General features: G+C 38.4%; 1 protein-coding gene across 2 annotated transcripts in view; it reads left to right on the forward strand.

The window, feature by feature from the left end:
* The window catches only part of DIP2C (DIP2 disco-interacting protein 2 homolog C (Drosophila)), a 144,533-nt gene that overhangs the window by 111,072 nt on the left and 17,528 nt on the right, over positions 1 to 15,933 (forward strand). For both annotated transcript variants that reach the window (XM_010007003.1, XM_010007004.1), the window contains one exon: positions 5,067 to 5,128. In XM_010007003.1, coding sequence (XP_010005305.1) covers positions 5,067 to 5,128 — 62 coding nt within the window. The remainder of the gene's footprint in view (positions 1 to 5,066; positions 5,129 to 15,933) is intronic.

Consider the following 15,933-nt stretch of genomic DNA (forward strand, 5'->3'; position numbering starts at 1 on the left):
ACCCAGCCTATTCTGTGGTCTTCCTAAAATACATATCTAGTAATCACCTTTCTAAGCATATCTCAGTATTTAAATATTGATCCTTACCAGCAAAATCCAATTCAGTCTTTCTTCTCTATGGACTGCCTCTAATGCAGCTTGGATAAGACCTTTGATACCTTCCTCACTTCATTTTCAATTTTTGGACAAATTTAGGACTCAGGTGTTTCAAGAGGAAGGTATCCTGAGTTTTCCAAAAAGCTTTTACTGTCGTTCTTCTGTCCAAAAAGAAGAGGGAGAGCAGAAGTATGTATGTACATTTATGCATGTGTCTCTGTATATATGTAGGAAAACTTAATATCAGAATTTGACCTTTTATTAAGGATTACTTTAAAAAGGAAATAATTGTGGTAATCCCTTTGGTATAAAAGAGCCTTCGTCTACCAAATTATCTTAATTTCAGGATTAAGATCACTGACAGACTAATGCATTGTCATTTATATTCATTTCCTCTCAAATTTAGAGCAAATTTACTATGCTTCTTGTGATGTAATAATTTTGGAGTGGATTTTTAGAGGTTTTATTTTGAAAATACATTGTTCTCTCCATCTTTAGGCACTTAAATACCATTAATATCTGACCTTTTATGGCTGTATAGTCGCAGATAACGATCCAGGGATTTCTGAGAGGAAAAGATTGCATGCAGTGTATTTTAATTATCATTAACTGGCATCTTAGCATTCTCCAGAGAGAGAGGAAAATAGATATGGAAAATAGCCTGTTTCTTAAAACAACACAGATGGTTTTCTAGAATTCTAGCTCATTGCCATTTAAACTCTTGAAATTAATATTTTCATTTTCTTCAACCTGCTACTTAGTTTCCCTTGAGGAAGAACTTCTGGAAGTCGTTCATTTACCTCAGTTAACCCTGAAAGTATTCTAACAAATATGCCCAAGCTAGGGCAGGTGAGCAGGATTCATCTTGCTTCTTTCATGTCATCTTTTAGAAAGACCACAAGGTTACGTAAGATACTCAGTATCCATCTACAGTCATTAGAATCAAGGAATACTTCAGTTAAGAGCTTAATTCAGCTTATCTCAGGTGCCTATGTTGAGGTGGGATTCATCACCATCAGGAGATACTGCCTACCTTATACTGCATAGTTTCTTCTTTGATAGCTGAAGTTACATGAAATTAATCCTTCCCCCACTCTCTAGCAGAGGGAATTTTCTTATTAAATTTAGGGCTTAATGTTTCCTTTTACTTAAAGATAGATCACACTTTTTCAGGATCTTCCATATTAAATGTAATCAGGGGTAGCGCTGTGAAGAGTGCAGCTGGAGACCATGCACTGGATCAGAGGTGTGATTCACACTTCGCAATGTAGTGCATCTCTGGGTGAGTCCCCTCAGATTCTGCTTTCCCACCTTTACTCTTAGCTATGCCATGAAGTTCTTTTCACAGCTCTAGCTGCTGTGTTTGCGTACGTGAGATTTTTTAAGTGTAAATGAAAAATTCAATTTCTCAGCATCACTGGAGCAGAAGTAGACTTAGAGTAAACATTCAGGCCACGTCCTTAGATAGCAAAACAAAACCCAAAACAACAGTTATTTTTAAATTCTTAGAACTTTCTAATTTCCTAGTTTCTGTTTTTTAACTCTGGGGATGGGAGCACAGGAGAGCATGCAGCTTGGCCTTTGGCTTCAGTGGAAATTAGGTACAGGCTGAGTGCTGGCACATGGTCATCCCTGCTGCTGACTTCTGGGGGCAGTTCTCTATGCAGTTTTGATCTGCAGTGTTTTCAAAGAGAAGAAAAGCCTGCATGGTGCAGAGGTTAGCAGAGATCAGGGCCAGTTTAGTGGTGGCAGCGTATTCGTGGGCAGATTTATTTAGTCCAAAGGATGTGACTTGTCATGTAGCCATTTTCAGACAGAAAATTATGTTTGGCCCATTTTGTTCCCTTGAACATAACCTAACATGTCTTTAGTAAGTATCAAATAGAACAGAAGTCATGTTGTTTTTTTCCTGTTACCAGCATTACAGATGCTCTCTGTCTTACAAAATAAATGTGCACAGACAGATTGAGTCAGGCACTCTGGTCTTGGCTAAGACTCTGCTTCTTTTGAAACCCTTTCAGAGGATCTCAGCTGCAGCTGGCTGCAGAATGGCAGTGCTGAGACTTCCATTGCTAGTTCTGAATCCCTTCCTTAGTAAAAATCTGTGGGAGGCTCTGGTACTCTCAAAGTCCTCTCTGAACCTGCAGTGTAGTCACTAGCAATCCGTTATGTAACTGGTGGATTTCAGCAGTTCTGCTTTCTTGCAGTTGCACTGCAGTGTTCAACCTGGATTATCAGTAATATTTCTATTTTGGGGGGAGCAGTGCAATAAGCAGATTCATCCTGGGTTTTTTAAGTGTTTCATCTTCCTCTGCATCCGAAAAAAACCTGTTTTAGGATCCTGCTGTGGCAGCTTCCTGTAGTCTTAAACTTCTCTGGAATTTAGAAATTTCATGAGAGGGATGTGGGACACCAGTACTCTTAGAGCTGTTTATGTTCACAAGTTGAAGGGAAATCCTACTGCAGCCATGTGGTGTTTGAGGCTCCACATGACAGCAGTGCCTTGGGGCTAGTCACCCAGGTGTTTTGTCTCTTCACTGGGTTATTGATTGTGGTGGAGAACTGATAAGTATTTATCAGCTTTTTATTTTACTGTTCTTATGCTTATTACACTATTTATCATGGCAAATAGACAAGAATGAAGAATTGTTTAAGTTACTCCATTTAGTTATGGTCTTCTTGTAATTAGGTTGTGCACAAAGCCTTGATTTTATTTCGCTTTAGAAGCAGGTTAATCTGTATGAAATAAGGTCTAAATATCTTTCACCATGCATACTAATTATTTTTTTTCCAAAAAGCTTGCTTTTGATTTTGAGAGGACATCATTTACACACTTCTTTTAGTAGTGAAATGGCAGACCTGGAACTCCTGTCTCAATGGATATGCATTAAAATAGCAGGGCTGTGTTTACTGACTTCTTCACCAAAACCAACAAATAAACCAAACCATTGTGCTAGATACATTTTCCACTAACAATGTTGTCTGTAGTGTCCTAAAGCCATTTAAGTCTGTTTGTCCAAGATTAGCAGTCTACAGCTGTCTCTTCTGTTGCTCTACTAAAATGTTGACACCTCATTTTTTTACTTTTTTTAACCTTTAATAGTATAATGGTTAATTTGTAAGATTCCTGTATTTGACATTGTTTTTCTTTTTATTTTACTCCCTGCTTTTTGCATTCTCCTTTTTTTTTTTTTCTTCTCCAACCCTTCATTCCGGTTTTTTATTATTATTTTTGTCTTGTGTTACCTTCTTTCCTTCTCTCCCTCATTCCTCCTATCTGGGGAAGCTGGCCGAGCAGGTAGGGGATTTTCCTGTTCCCTCAATACCCACCTATCAGCTTCCAACAGTGGGACAGACTAGAAATTGAGTCTGGAGATTTGGGGATTTTCAGATCCTTTATGAAATTATAAGCAAGTCCAGTATAGTTTATCTGGATGCAGGTTTCATCACATACTGGCTGTCTGTTGTAACTATTTCATTCACACTGAAAATAACAAATACCATAGTGATTGTCTTTGATTTTCAAACTTGCCTGTTGCCATTCTTTTATAAATCAATTCAGGTTTCATTTATTTTTTAAAGATAAACAATTTTTCCTTGGTTTTGTTTTGTTTTTAACACTGCATATATTCCAAATAAGTTCTCCACTCAGCGCTAGTCTGTTACACTGCTGAGTTTACTAGTAGACTGAAAATTGTGTTGTTAATAGCTAGAGAGGATATTGTATCTTGTATTGTGTATAACAAGCTAAAGAGGCTAACATGCATGTGCAGCTCTATTACTCTTTTTCTCCTCTGGGGCTGGGTCACTATCAGTATCTGTATAGTAAGTATCAATGGGTAGTGGTAACTCTTTCCCCTTTAAATACAAAAATCAAGTATTTTTGGATACTCGCTCAGAATTTTTAGTGTTCAGCAAATAGTGAAACTGCCAGTCATCATTGCAGAAATGCAAATTTAGCTCTAGATATTCCTAACATGAAGAATTGTATAATATATCCCAAATGGGACAGAAATCACTGGGAGTTGGTGCTGTCTGCTGTCTTAAATAGTAAACTTCTGCATAACTAATAAAGGAGTTCCTGCAGCTGTAGATTGCCAGGGTTAGGTGAATTTGTCTGCTGGGGGAAAAAAATTCCAAAGTCCCAGTGTTCCAAAGTGAAGTTGTGCTTTTCTTGTAGCTTTCTGCTTAGCAGTGATGTGGGGTGTGCAGCAGAGAGATGAGCCCTAGGCTGGCGCATTGACCATTCACATGATACTCAGTGGTGAGGAGTTTGAAGTTTCGGATAAGGGAAGATCATAGCAGGTTACAAAACTGCAGAAAAGCTGTGGGTGGAAGGGCTAAAGGACTATCATCTCTGTATGAAACTAAGATTAGTCTAGTACTTTTCAAGTAGCTAAACATTGTGGCATAACGCAAGTATTTAAATGCCGCAGTGGAAAACTGAAAAGAAACAGAAGTTTCTTACAGACCTTGAGTCCACATTGGTTCATGTCATGCGTGCTACCTTTACTATCTTTAGCTTCAAGTATATTCTCTGTTGCATGTATGGAAGACTCTCAGTAAACCATGCTTCACATTCCTGACCATGTGCTTCTGCCATTGAACTGTGTCTCCTCAGCAATTTCCACGTTCCTTTATATGGCAAAACGTGTTAAACGTTTTTTGTGTGTATCCACGTGCTGATTACTTGGCCTTTTGTAGCAAATCAAACCTTTGTCGATGTGTGTTTGGTCAAGTAGTATGGCCACTTGTTTTTCCAGTCCCCAAGATACATGTACCTGGCGGTAGGTATGTTTTCAGTGCTCTTTCTGATTCTGTGAAGCTGAGCAATTGATGAATAGCTTAAATATAACTTGTCATTTGATTAGCCTCATTAGCAGTGAAACTAACGTTTGGTTATTTGGAGGGTGAAACTCCTTTTTCTTCCTAGCCTTCAGGTTCTGATTAGCTGATGTTGTTGTTTACAGGGAACATCTGGACCAGATCCCACCACAGTGTATGTTGATATGAGGGCACTGAGGCACGACAGGTCAGAACCACCTTTTTCTCTAATACACACAATTAACAGAGTTTCTAGCAAAAAAGCTACTTCAGCACACATTACAGTCCCTGAACACCTTTGTAATCCTCATAAATAATTTGTGCTAACTCGTACCACCAGCAAGCATAGACATTTTTATTAGTTGATTAATTAATTTTACCATGGATAAAACTGAAGCATCTGACGTCAGCTCTCCAATGACTAACAAGATTCCCTCCTTTTGTTGCATTCAGGGTTTCATGACACTTGTGTTCAGGGGGTGCAGCCTAGCCAGTCCCTAAGAAATTAAGTCCCATTGGGCACCTTAGGTCCATGGAGGTGTTTCTTCTGGTATTGGCAACTGCTAGTCAGTGGGGAGACCATATGGTAGTTTTGCTGCAGTTCTTCATGCTGCAGGCACTATGATGGAATGGATTATTGACTCTAGCTATTGTGAGCAACCACATTCTGTAACTGGGCATTTTCTAGTTTTGTCTGTAATGTTAAATACTTAGACAAAAAATGAGAACCAAAATTTACCAGTAGTGCTATTAAAGAGGTATTTGAAATCTTCTAGTTGGAGGGCAACTTATAAATTTCTGTGTCATTTTAGCAAATACCCATGCACATGCATTTCAGTTTTCCAGTACTTTGGTTAAAAGGCTAGCAGGTAGTCTCTTTACAAATTTTTAACAAAAGTTTTAATTGACAGTGGACCCAGCCCTGGAACCTTAAAAAATCATTGTTCAAATAGGAGGGGTTTTTTTCCTTTTTTTTTTTTTCCTTTTTTTTTTTTTCCTTTTTTTTTTTTTCCTTTTTTTTTTTTTCCCTTTCATCATTCTTAAAAGCTTATCAGAGAATTTGCTCCCCTTAGGTGAATGCCAATCTTGGCTATATCAAAGTGATCATCTCCGCTTGCAGGGTGCAGACCTCAGGGCACTGCAGGCCCAAATTGTCCTCTGGATAGTGAAGTCAGATATACATCAGATACTTTCTTGTAGCACATGGAGGAAGAAAGGAACTGCAAGATACTTAAGATACTTGACTCTCACCATATCTTTATTCTTTTTTCACACAGCATTAACTACAATAATATTCATACTTGATCCATGCTTTGGGATAATACTGTCTACATAACCCAGCCATACAAAACTTGGTCTTCCTGGACCAACAGCTGTGACACAGTCCCTGCTCAAACTCAAACCACATAAAACAAATGCCTTTTTTATGAAAAGGTGTTAGCGTTACGTGAGCTTGCATTTGCTGCATTGCACTTTTGAAAGGAGATTTGCTAGAGAAGTTGAATGATTTAGGTTTTAAAAAAGAAATTAGAAGTGGAGCATTTCTTTAATAAGAGTAGAGCAGGCACTGTGGCCAGGACAGATCTCATCCAGCATGAAGTGGTCTCTTCGGCTCCTGCAATCACCGGAGAGGCATGCACACCACCACGTAACACACCTCAGGCATGCACCAACATGGGATGAATTGACCTATAAAGTACCTTTCTTTCTGTATGGATGAGGAAGGGAGCTAAATTGGAAATCAAGTGTTTATTTTTCAATAGATAACATAACGTGAAACTTATTTACTTTTTGTCCTTACTCTGAAGTGGTTGAAGTAAGTTGAACACTATAAATAGGGTTAGATATATGTAAGCAACACTCAAGTGCAGGAGAGAGAGCTAATGAATAATTTAAAATAAAGTTGTAGCCATAGATTATGTAGATTAATGAATAAATTTGAATTATTTTTTCTTTGAAGCTAAATTTATAGAATATTATTTTGAAGGGAAGTATATAGGAACAAATATATATAGAAAGAAGATACAACATTCACAGTTAATAAAAATAAAAACCAATAAAAATTAATGTGTATATTTTGATATAGAGGAGATAGGATTTATTGTTCATAAAAACTGCATAACCCATGGGTCTCCTATTTCCTTGCCTTAGCATGTCATTGAGAAGTAGTCATAGCTATCAAGATCAGACTTCACAGTGTATTAGTTTATATTCAGCAACTAGCTCTGTAAAACCTGAAAGATAATCTTTAGAGTTAGCTTCTCAGATTGTGGTAATGTAGATGTTAATTTGATGGATTAAAGCTATGCTTCATTTACTCAGTCCTGTAGAATTTAGAGTGAGATTCATGGGTCATAAATTAGGGGAGAAAACAACTTTATTTGACATAGTCACTTCACACTTAATGTTTCTAACCATTTTACTGGAGCTGGATGTCACTACTGCTTAACAGTAACTGAAAGATTGCTGTACAGAGCTGTGAGTCACAACCCACTGAGTCTTTGCAGTCTCAGCCAGTCCCCCAACAATATGAAAAATTTATACAGTACATTTAATATGGGATTTTTTTTTTCATATTTTATGTTTTAGAAGAAGTTTCCCAGAATTTGAAAAAGATTTAACATCTTTATTTCCTTTTTGGCATGGTAACACTTTCTAGTTGCTGCAAAAAGCAGCTCTAGTTCATCTCTTTGACATTATTCAAATTGTATTCATATCTATGAACATTAATAATCAGTTTGAATACAAGTATTTCAAGCTCGTCCAGTAATTTTGTGTTTACACACTTCACAGCTTATGAAAATGTTGTTTGATAGGAGATCAAAATACCTGTGCCATGTACAATTTGGGTACAGTTGGTCAACCAAACTTGTTATTTCCTCCCATCTCTCACTGGATTTGGGTGGTTTGCTTCTTGGGTCAAGTTGGGGGCTTTCAGACACCTTCTGTATGTGCCTTTGTGTTGTTTTGGGCCATCAGCCCACTGGTTTAGCTACTAGGACTCTGCAACTCTAGCTGTAGTTCTCAGCTGAGGGAAATGGCAGGGACTGGGCTCACTTGGTGGTTCAGACAACTTGTGCCAAGAGTTGCAACCACTTGGTCAGTGTCTGACATTGGTTATGATACTGGGAAAAGGCTTGATTGCCTAGCTGTGAGCATCTAGTGCAGCTTTAGATGCTATATCTACTCCAGCAGGGTCTCCATAGAGCTTGTGTTGTATTTGCTAGCACTAGTGAGTTGTCCCATGCACCCTTTGCAGTCTCTAACAGCATTAGACACTGAGTAGTGTCCTCATAACGAGTACACAGCTCAGACTGGCTCTTGGTGACAATGCATCAGTAGTGTTTTACTCAGCATCTCATTGGTTTTCTAAAATCCTTGTGTCCTCAGGATGGCCAAGAAAGAGAGAGCAAAGATAGGCAAGTCCCAGCTGGGCTGCTTGGTAAGAAGACAGGAGAAGACTCCTGAGTTAGCACCAAGAGGCTGGCATGCTTGCAGTGCAGTGCAGTTTAGAGTGGTTACCTCAGATCCAAAAGACAAAAAACAGGCAGATGAATTCTCCACTGTGTGAGGCCTGGCTGGCCCCATGGGCTGGATCCCTGTGCAGCTCTGGTCCTGTCCGTGCACCCGCGGGCATCTGCAGGGAGGGCAGATGCACCAGAAGTTCAGGCATGAACGCCCTGTTGCAGTATTGGCTGCACTTCTCTGCCTCTGGGAAAACAGCTTCATTCCCTGCCCTCCAAAAAAGAATAAGAAATAGAATAAATAGATTCATATTCTTGTCCCTCTGTCTGAGCGACTGGTTTTCTGATCACTCCATCGTCATTTTAGATCACTCATGTTCTCCTCAGAAAGCTGTTCAGGTGATTAAGCACAAGATGCCTAAATATACTAAAAGCTGAGAAGTGCATGGAAGATAAAAAAAGAGAGAGAGAGCCCTTTTCTCATCATACCAAAGCACCATATGCTTGAAAGATGTTGGCTTTTATAACTCTTACATGCTTTTGTAGCAGTAAAGATATAAATGTAAAGCCCAAGCCTTCCTTTTATCCAGGATGTTCTCAAACAACATGTACATGTGTTTATAAAATTTTAAAAGTCCAACAAAAAATACATCTCTGATATTAGGATAAAAATTTCACAGCCCCCTCATCCTGAACAGCAGGTTAGTTCTTGGTAGAAAAAATACTTCTTGGCAAAAGAAGCCACTTCCATCAAACTGAGAATAGACCTCGTGTATTTCAAAATAAATCTTCCTTTCACATAGACAGAACAAAAATATTTTTAAAGTCCTCTTCAGGACACCAGGCTGGATTTTCAAATGTTTCAATATATTTGCAAATATTCTAAAATATGTATGTATTTTTTAAGATTAATTCAAAACTGTTCTCAAAATGTTCCTGTTTTATCCTGCTAGTTTAAATTTTGAAATTACCTTAAATTCTAAACAAAGCTGGTATGAATAAGAAGTAAAATACAATGGAAAATGTTGAAATGTTTTGACTGCTTTGAATTTTTGCTCAGATTTTAAACACAAGACATTATTTTTCTGCATTTCGGAGTCTTTCACATTTAAAATGTTGTATAGAGGCTTTTCTCAGTAGTTTTAATTAGTGAGCTGAAAAATCCATCTGGCGATGGCTGTGGGAGATCATTGATATTCTCCTGAAGTTGGAATTTCCAGCACATCCTGTAAAGGTAAACATCCCCTTGCATCCTGATATTCTCTTCTACAGCAAAACCTCATCCATAAAGAAAAAAAAAATTATGAAAATCATTGTCCTGCCCTAAGTGGGCAAGGAAAGATCTACTTTGATATTGGAATTTATTATAAAAAGGAGAACAAAACTAAAAGGGAACAAATTCAGTGCAGTCCATGTCTATCTCCAAAAGCAGGTGAAAATGTCATCAGTCTTCTTGTTCAGGAGCAGGTTGTAAGAGCTTACGAGTTCTGAGAAGAGTGGAGGCTTAGGCTTCTAGGTGTGAGAGCAACTTATGAAGTCACTAATGTATTGATGAAGATTTTTGTATCACTTTGCATGCATTTGTAATAGAGAATTTCCCCTTATTTTGCCTACAAATTGTATTTAAGCTGATTATTGAACTACAAGCACATTTTGTACCAAATTGGGCAGGAATGAAGTCTTTGAACCAGTGTTAGTGAACACTGTTCTCTATCTGATACCATGTCTAGAGTCGTATATGCAGGCATCCTTACACCTCATATCCTTCTCATCATGTCTTTAAATTCCTGTATTCCCTTTGGTGAAATAATAGGTGTGTTAAATGATTATTTAAAGTATTAAATTTTGTCTAGTTAAGTGTATTTTTTTCAATAGAGTTAGAAAAATTGAAAATTTCATTTATTAAACCTTTTTATGTGTTTTTTACTAGATTTCTTTTTGAGCTACATGTGTTGTTGAGCTGCTGGGATATTTTTTGGGCACAGACATGCTGAGGCAGCTGGCACCAGAGAGGGAGCCAAATCCAAATGTAGAATATTGCCAAATAGACTAGAAGCACCAAGATGTTTTTGAGTTCAAGTTACTCATTTTTTAGTCCAGCTATCCTTGTGCTATCCAGACTCTCACACTGAAATACTCCCAGTCCGTCTTTAGAACAATTATTTTACTCTGATTACCCTATGTATTTATTGAAAAAGCAGTTTGTGAAGCAGCACAAATAGGTGTCTTCTCTTCTTATGTGGTCACTGACATCTTGGAGTGATGCAAATTAGTGTCTGTCTTTAAAAGTAAGTGGCCTTTGTATATACTTATGTCTTTAGCAGACTTGATTTCTTAGGAAGTAATTTGTATGTTGCCTTAAATCTTATTTTTCTTTTTGGACTTCGGGGGTGTTCAGAGAGCTCTGACCTCCCATCAGGCTTGCTCAGGCATTGTCTTATTGACAGAGGTGGTTTTGGAAGATGGAAATTCTGTATCTCATTCCTCAAGAAAAGGAGAAAACACTTGTAGCATTTCAAAGATAAGTTACTTATGATTTATTTTTATAGAATGTTTATATGCTCAGTCTGAAATGCCCAGTCTCAAATGCAGGCTCTGTCAAAAGAAATCAATTAAGGCTTTGGCTTCATTTTAATATCCTCCAGCATTTCAGGCTTCATGCAGGAAAAGAAAAATAGCCTTTTATTCTGCCTGTCAATTGTTTATCCTTCTCCTCCACATGTACTGAAACTTCCATGTTGTGTATATGTTGTTTTGGTAATACCAAGCAACAAAGCCACGGGAGCTTTTTTCCTAATTGTCAAACACTTCTACTCCATCCACCTTGAAAAATGCTCTTATTATAGACTTGCCAGACAAAAGAACTACTTAGCTAAATTATTATCTAAGCTGTAGCCACAACAGTGCTCTCTAGCACAGTCGCTGCATGGAGGATAACCATTTTATGGCCATATAGTAGGGAAAAGAGGCTGGTGGGGAGGGATATGTCAGCAGGAGACATGCTAATGGCAAGTGACAGTAAAATTGTTACCTTTTGTGAAACTTTAATTGGTTAATCGTACTTGAAAGCCACTTGCCAGCAGTAGCAAGAGAGAAGCTTTGAAGAGCACTCCCTGATGCGCTGAGGAGCAGTGCTTTTTCCAGCTCTTGTTATGGGTTACAGCCTACAGAGCCCTGTCACAGGTTGCAGAAAATCCCAGTACTCAATTATTTACTCTGTGTGGGGTCCAAAGAGGTAATTAAAACTATTATTGTTCCCTTTGACGTACAGCCATCTATTTTCTTGAGAGGGTAAAGTGTGTAGAGTTTTTTCAGGTTTGGAAGTGCTCTATACCTGCTGAGATGACAGAGATAACCAAGGCCAAGTCATTGGCCTCAGAAAACCACCAGTGGTTTATGTGCAATAGGCTCTTGCAGATTGGTTTTTGCCAGGTACCACCTCCAGTTGTGCCATTCCAGTCATCCCAGGCTTGGAGGACCTTCCCATTTGAATGGTTTTAATTCTAAATTTCACGTTGCCCATGCTTTTTTATTTTTCAGATTGCCTGTTGCTTTAGCTATTTGGGGTTTTTCCTTTTATCACAGAAGCAGGTTTTCCATGGAAAATATGAAAAGCCTTTCAGCCCTGTGAAGTCAGCACAAGAGGTAACTCAGTTGAGAGGAGAAGGAGTTGAGGTCTTAAAAATAAAACCTAAAGTTTAATTATGGTAAGTTACAATGCAGTTTGATTTTGTGGAGTCTGTGTAGAAACATACGACTTTGGGCATTTTGCCTGTTACTTACAGAGTATCATTAGTGAGTTTAAATCATGGTACTGGCAAAACTCCTCATTCTCATATTTTTCCTCAGGAGAAGATACAGCCTTAGCCTTTTAGCAGCACTGTGTTTTGTTTCTGCCATGCAAACACTGCTGTCTCAAAAACCCTATTGGCATTTTTTCTGATTTACAGGAAACAAAGGTCTCAGAAAGAAAAATTAATTCAGGATGATAAGCATCATATCAACGCTTCCCATTCTGGCTTAGACGAGAAATCTCAGTCTGTGTAGCATGGAGGGAAGGTTCTTTCTTGCTGTTCCTGCCTGCATCAGGGGGCAAACCAGAAGACTTGTTCAACCTCTCTGCACTGGATATAATAGGAATAAAGCTGATGACCAGGAAAGCTGAAGAGGTGCAAACTATTCAGACCATTGTCTAAGGGGCTGTACTGTTTACATATGGGGATCTAGAATTATAATCAGATTTGTAAATGTACCTACTATAAGAGCTTCAGAGGATGCTTCATGTTTACAGGCATGAAGCATCTTCTGTTGCAGAGCCAAAGAAAGGGACAAACATCCAGTAACATTCAGATGGGAAATCACCCCCTCTTGGCCCAGACAGTCTGAGCTGTGAGACTAAACTAGGGAGATGGGAACCCTGCAAAGCAATTTCTGTGCTTTCTAAGGAAAGATTACTAGGTCTTGAAGAATTTCTCCCTTTGAAATAGATCTGTTTCTTCTTTGATAAAGTCATCCTCGAGAGATCAGAATATTATGATTTTAGTGGAACAGGGCAGTAAGACTTGGCTTTAAATGTGTTTTTTGAAAGGGGATGTGATTTTGCATACTTCAGCTACAAATAAAGAAATTCCAGTTATATTTCCCTGGAGGGCTTAGGGGAAAGAGAATGCTGTCATGTGTACCAAGGAAGACAAAGGGAATATAAAAAGCTGTGGTTTTCCAGGAAAGTAGGTGTACTGCAGTTGTACATTTGTGTAATTGTTTGCATTTGATTGTGGTTGTGATTTGATTCTTCAAACATGAGTAAAAGAACTAGATGGAAAATGGTTCAATTTTTGTTTTTACGAACCAGTTTTGAATTTCCCAATAGAATCATAGAATGGTTAAGGTTGGGAGGGACCTTAAAGATCATCTAGTTCCAACCTTCCTGCCATGAGCACAGACACCTCACACTAGACCAGGCTGCACAAGCCTCATCCAACCTGGCCTTACGCACCTCCAGGGAGGGGGCTTCCACAGCCTTCCTAGACAACCTGTTCTAGTGCCTTACTGCCCTCATGGTGAAGAATTTCTTCCTGATGTCGACCCTAATATTCCAGCCTATTAAAATACACCAACATTTTCATTCCTGAAGAGTGCCAGGTGCTGTTAAAAAAAAAAAAAAAAAAAAAAAAAAAAAAAAAAAGGGTTTCCCTATTGCAGAGTATACTAAGCTGTTTTGGTGTTACAGGTCCTTCTCTTTCAATTATGCTCCTTACAGAAGCTTAGAATTGATAAAACAAGCTGGCCACTCACATTTCTGAAGAAAATTTATTACAAATTCTTCCTTTTTGTTTCCCCTACAAGCCATACTTCTTTCTTTATAGCTTCTTGAGGCCTAGCCCACAGACTGTGGTGATCTGTAAGAGCTGGAGATTCCTCAGTGTTTTCCATCTTTTCCCTCTTCTCTTGCGAGCCTTTGTGGGGCATAGTAAGGTGAGGAAGGGTTAAGAGAGACAACCAATTCCCCAGAGTCCCAGTCCACTGCATTTATTTGAAATAGTTGTATGTTGTGTGTGCAAAGTTAATATAAACAAATTTAATGTATTTCATGTATTTCCCATATAAAAAAAAGCTGAACATTTTAAAGTACTTTAAGGTTAAAACCAGATGTAAACATGGCTTGTAGGTCTTTTCTAGCCTCAATAATTCGGTCATTCTGTGTGAAGGGGCTAGAAAGAAAGTCTCATGAGGAGAGGCTGAGGGAGCTGGGGTTTCTAAGCCTGGAGAAGAGGAGACTCAGAGGGGACCTTATCACTCTCTTCAACTACCCAAAGGGAGGTTGTAGGCAGGTGTGGGCTGGGCTCTTTTTTCAGGTAACTAGTGACAAGACAAGAGGGCATGGCCTGAAGCTGCGCCAGGGGAGGTTTAGGTTGGATATTAGGAAGCACTTCCTCGGGGAAGGAGTGAGTGGACATTGGAATGGACTGCCCAGGAGGCTGGTGGAGTCACCATCTCTGCAGCTGTTTAAGGAAAGAATGGATGTAGCACTTGGTGCCATGGTCTAGCTTATGTGGTGATAGTAGGTCATAGACTGGATTTGATCTTAGAGGTCTTTTCAGTAATTCTGTAATTCTGTTACTGGGGTTTTTTTGCATATACCCATAGTCTTATACAATAAAATCGCTATTACTTTTTTAATCTCTGAAGCTTTGAATATTCCCTTTCTAGCCCTGAGTTTGGGCCTCATTCTGATTCCTTTGCAACTTTCTAAACTGTCTTAAATCTCCATGTAACCTTTTCTGCTTCTTTGTTCAGTAATCTGAAGAATTGGAAACTGTTTACTTTATAGCTCAGGGAATTTGAGACATGAAGTGTAATTTAGGTTTATAGTGAAGAAAAGTCTTTACATTAAGGAAGTGATTTAGTGCTAATTCTTTAACTGAACTTGTTGATTATAGAATTAAAATATGTCCCAGACATATAGAAGACTTAATGTTTTTTCATTTTGTTGGCAAAGTTTTGCCTCAATCCAGAAACTCCCTTTTTCAGTCTCAATGGTTTTTATCCATTATCTGAATTTGTCATGGGATAGGAGGAAAACTGCTCTGAGGAAACCAGGATGATGCAGGGAATCTCTTCTTCAATGATTAGTTTTTCCCTTCAGGCCAAGTGTTCAGCTGTGCCATGGTCCTGCTTTTCTGATCTGACTATTTGAACTGGTATGTGATTTTGGAAGGCAGAGCTTATAGTTGTTGGTCCATATTCCTATTTTTGATAGAATGAGCTCATTGACTTGTAAATTCTGGAATAGTTTTTGTAGAAATATTTTATTTGAGTAAAGAGAAGATGCACTTAAAGTCTGGAGTGCCAAAGAGCCCTGACCCCAGTCCAGCATCTCATGTCTGACTAGAGTGCCTGTCTTTCCTCTAACTATAGAAAATCAGAACAGGCAGCATCAGCATTTCCCACCATCAGTCTTCCTTAGGCATCATGCCAACATTAGACAGTGATACATATCTGAAAGGTCTTCATGATGGCCATATTTCCTGGCCATTTGAGTCAGAGCTGGGAAATCACTGTGCTGTGGATATAGCAACACAAAACCACATGTGCTCTCTGGCATTAAATGCCTTACAATTAGATTGTTATTAAAATTTCTAATTAATTAGGTGGTTGTCTTTTTTCACCAGAAAAGACAATTTTATTGAAAACAGAAGAGTATGTTTAGACAGATCTTTTTCAAATTAAGGGAAAAGGTAGAATTCTCCAAATTCTCAAAACACTCTAATTTATTTTTTTTTCCTGATGATGGTGGTTAATTATTTTCAATTTGGAGAGATAATTAACTTAAATTTCAAAACAAAACAAAAAACCTGAAGCACTAAGCATAAATAACCTGTTTTTCTGACAGCAGCAGGTTTTTTTCAGATTCAGTTTAAAGCTTTGTTCCATATTTCATTTTTTCATTCCAATGTAATACACAGACATTTCCCAAACTTGCAGGATGGGAAAATACCCACTTCTCCCCCACAAGCTCCACTTCTAGTGTAAGGTGGCAATCAGCAGG

Source organism: Chaetura pelagica, unplaced genomic scaffold (genome assembly GCF_000747805.2).
Source record: "Chaetura pelagica isolate M959 unplaced genomic scaffold, ChaPel_1.0 scaffold17, whole genome shotgun sequence".
Classification (NCBI taxonomy): Eukaryota; Metazoa; Chordata; class Aves; order Apodiformes; family Apodidae; genus Chaetura; species Chaetura pelagica.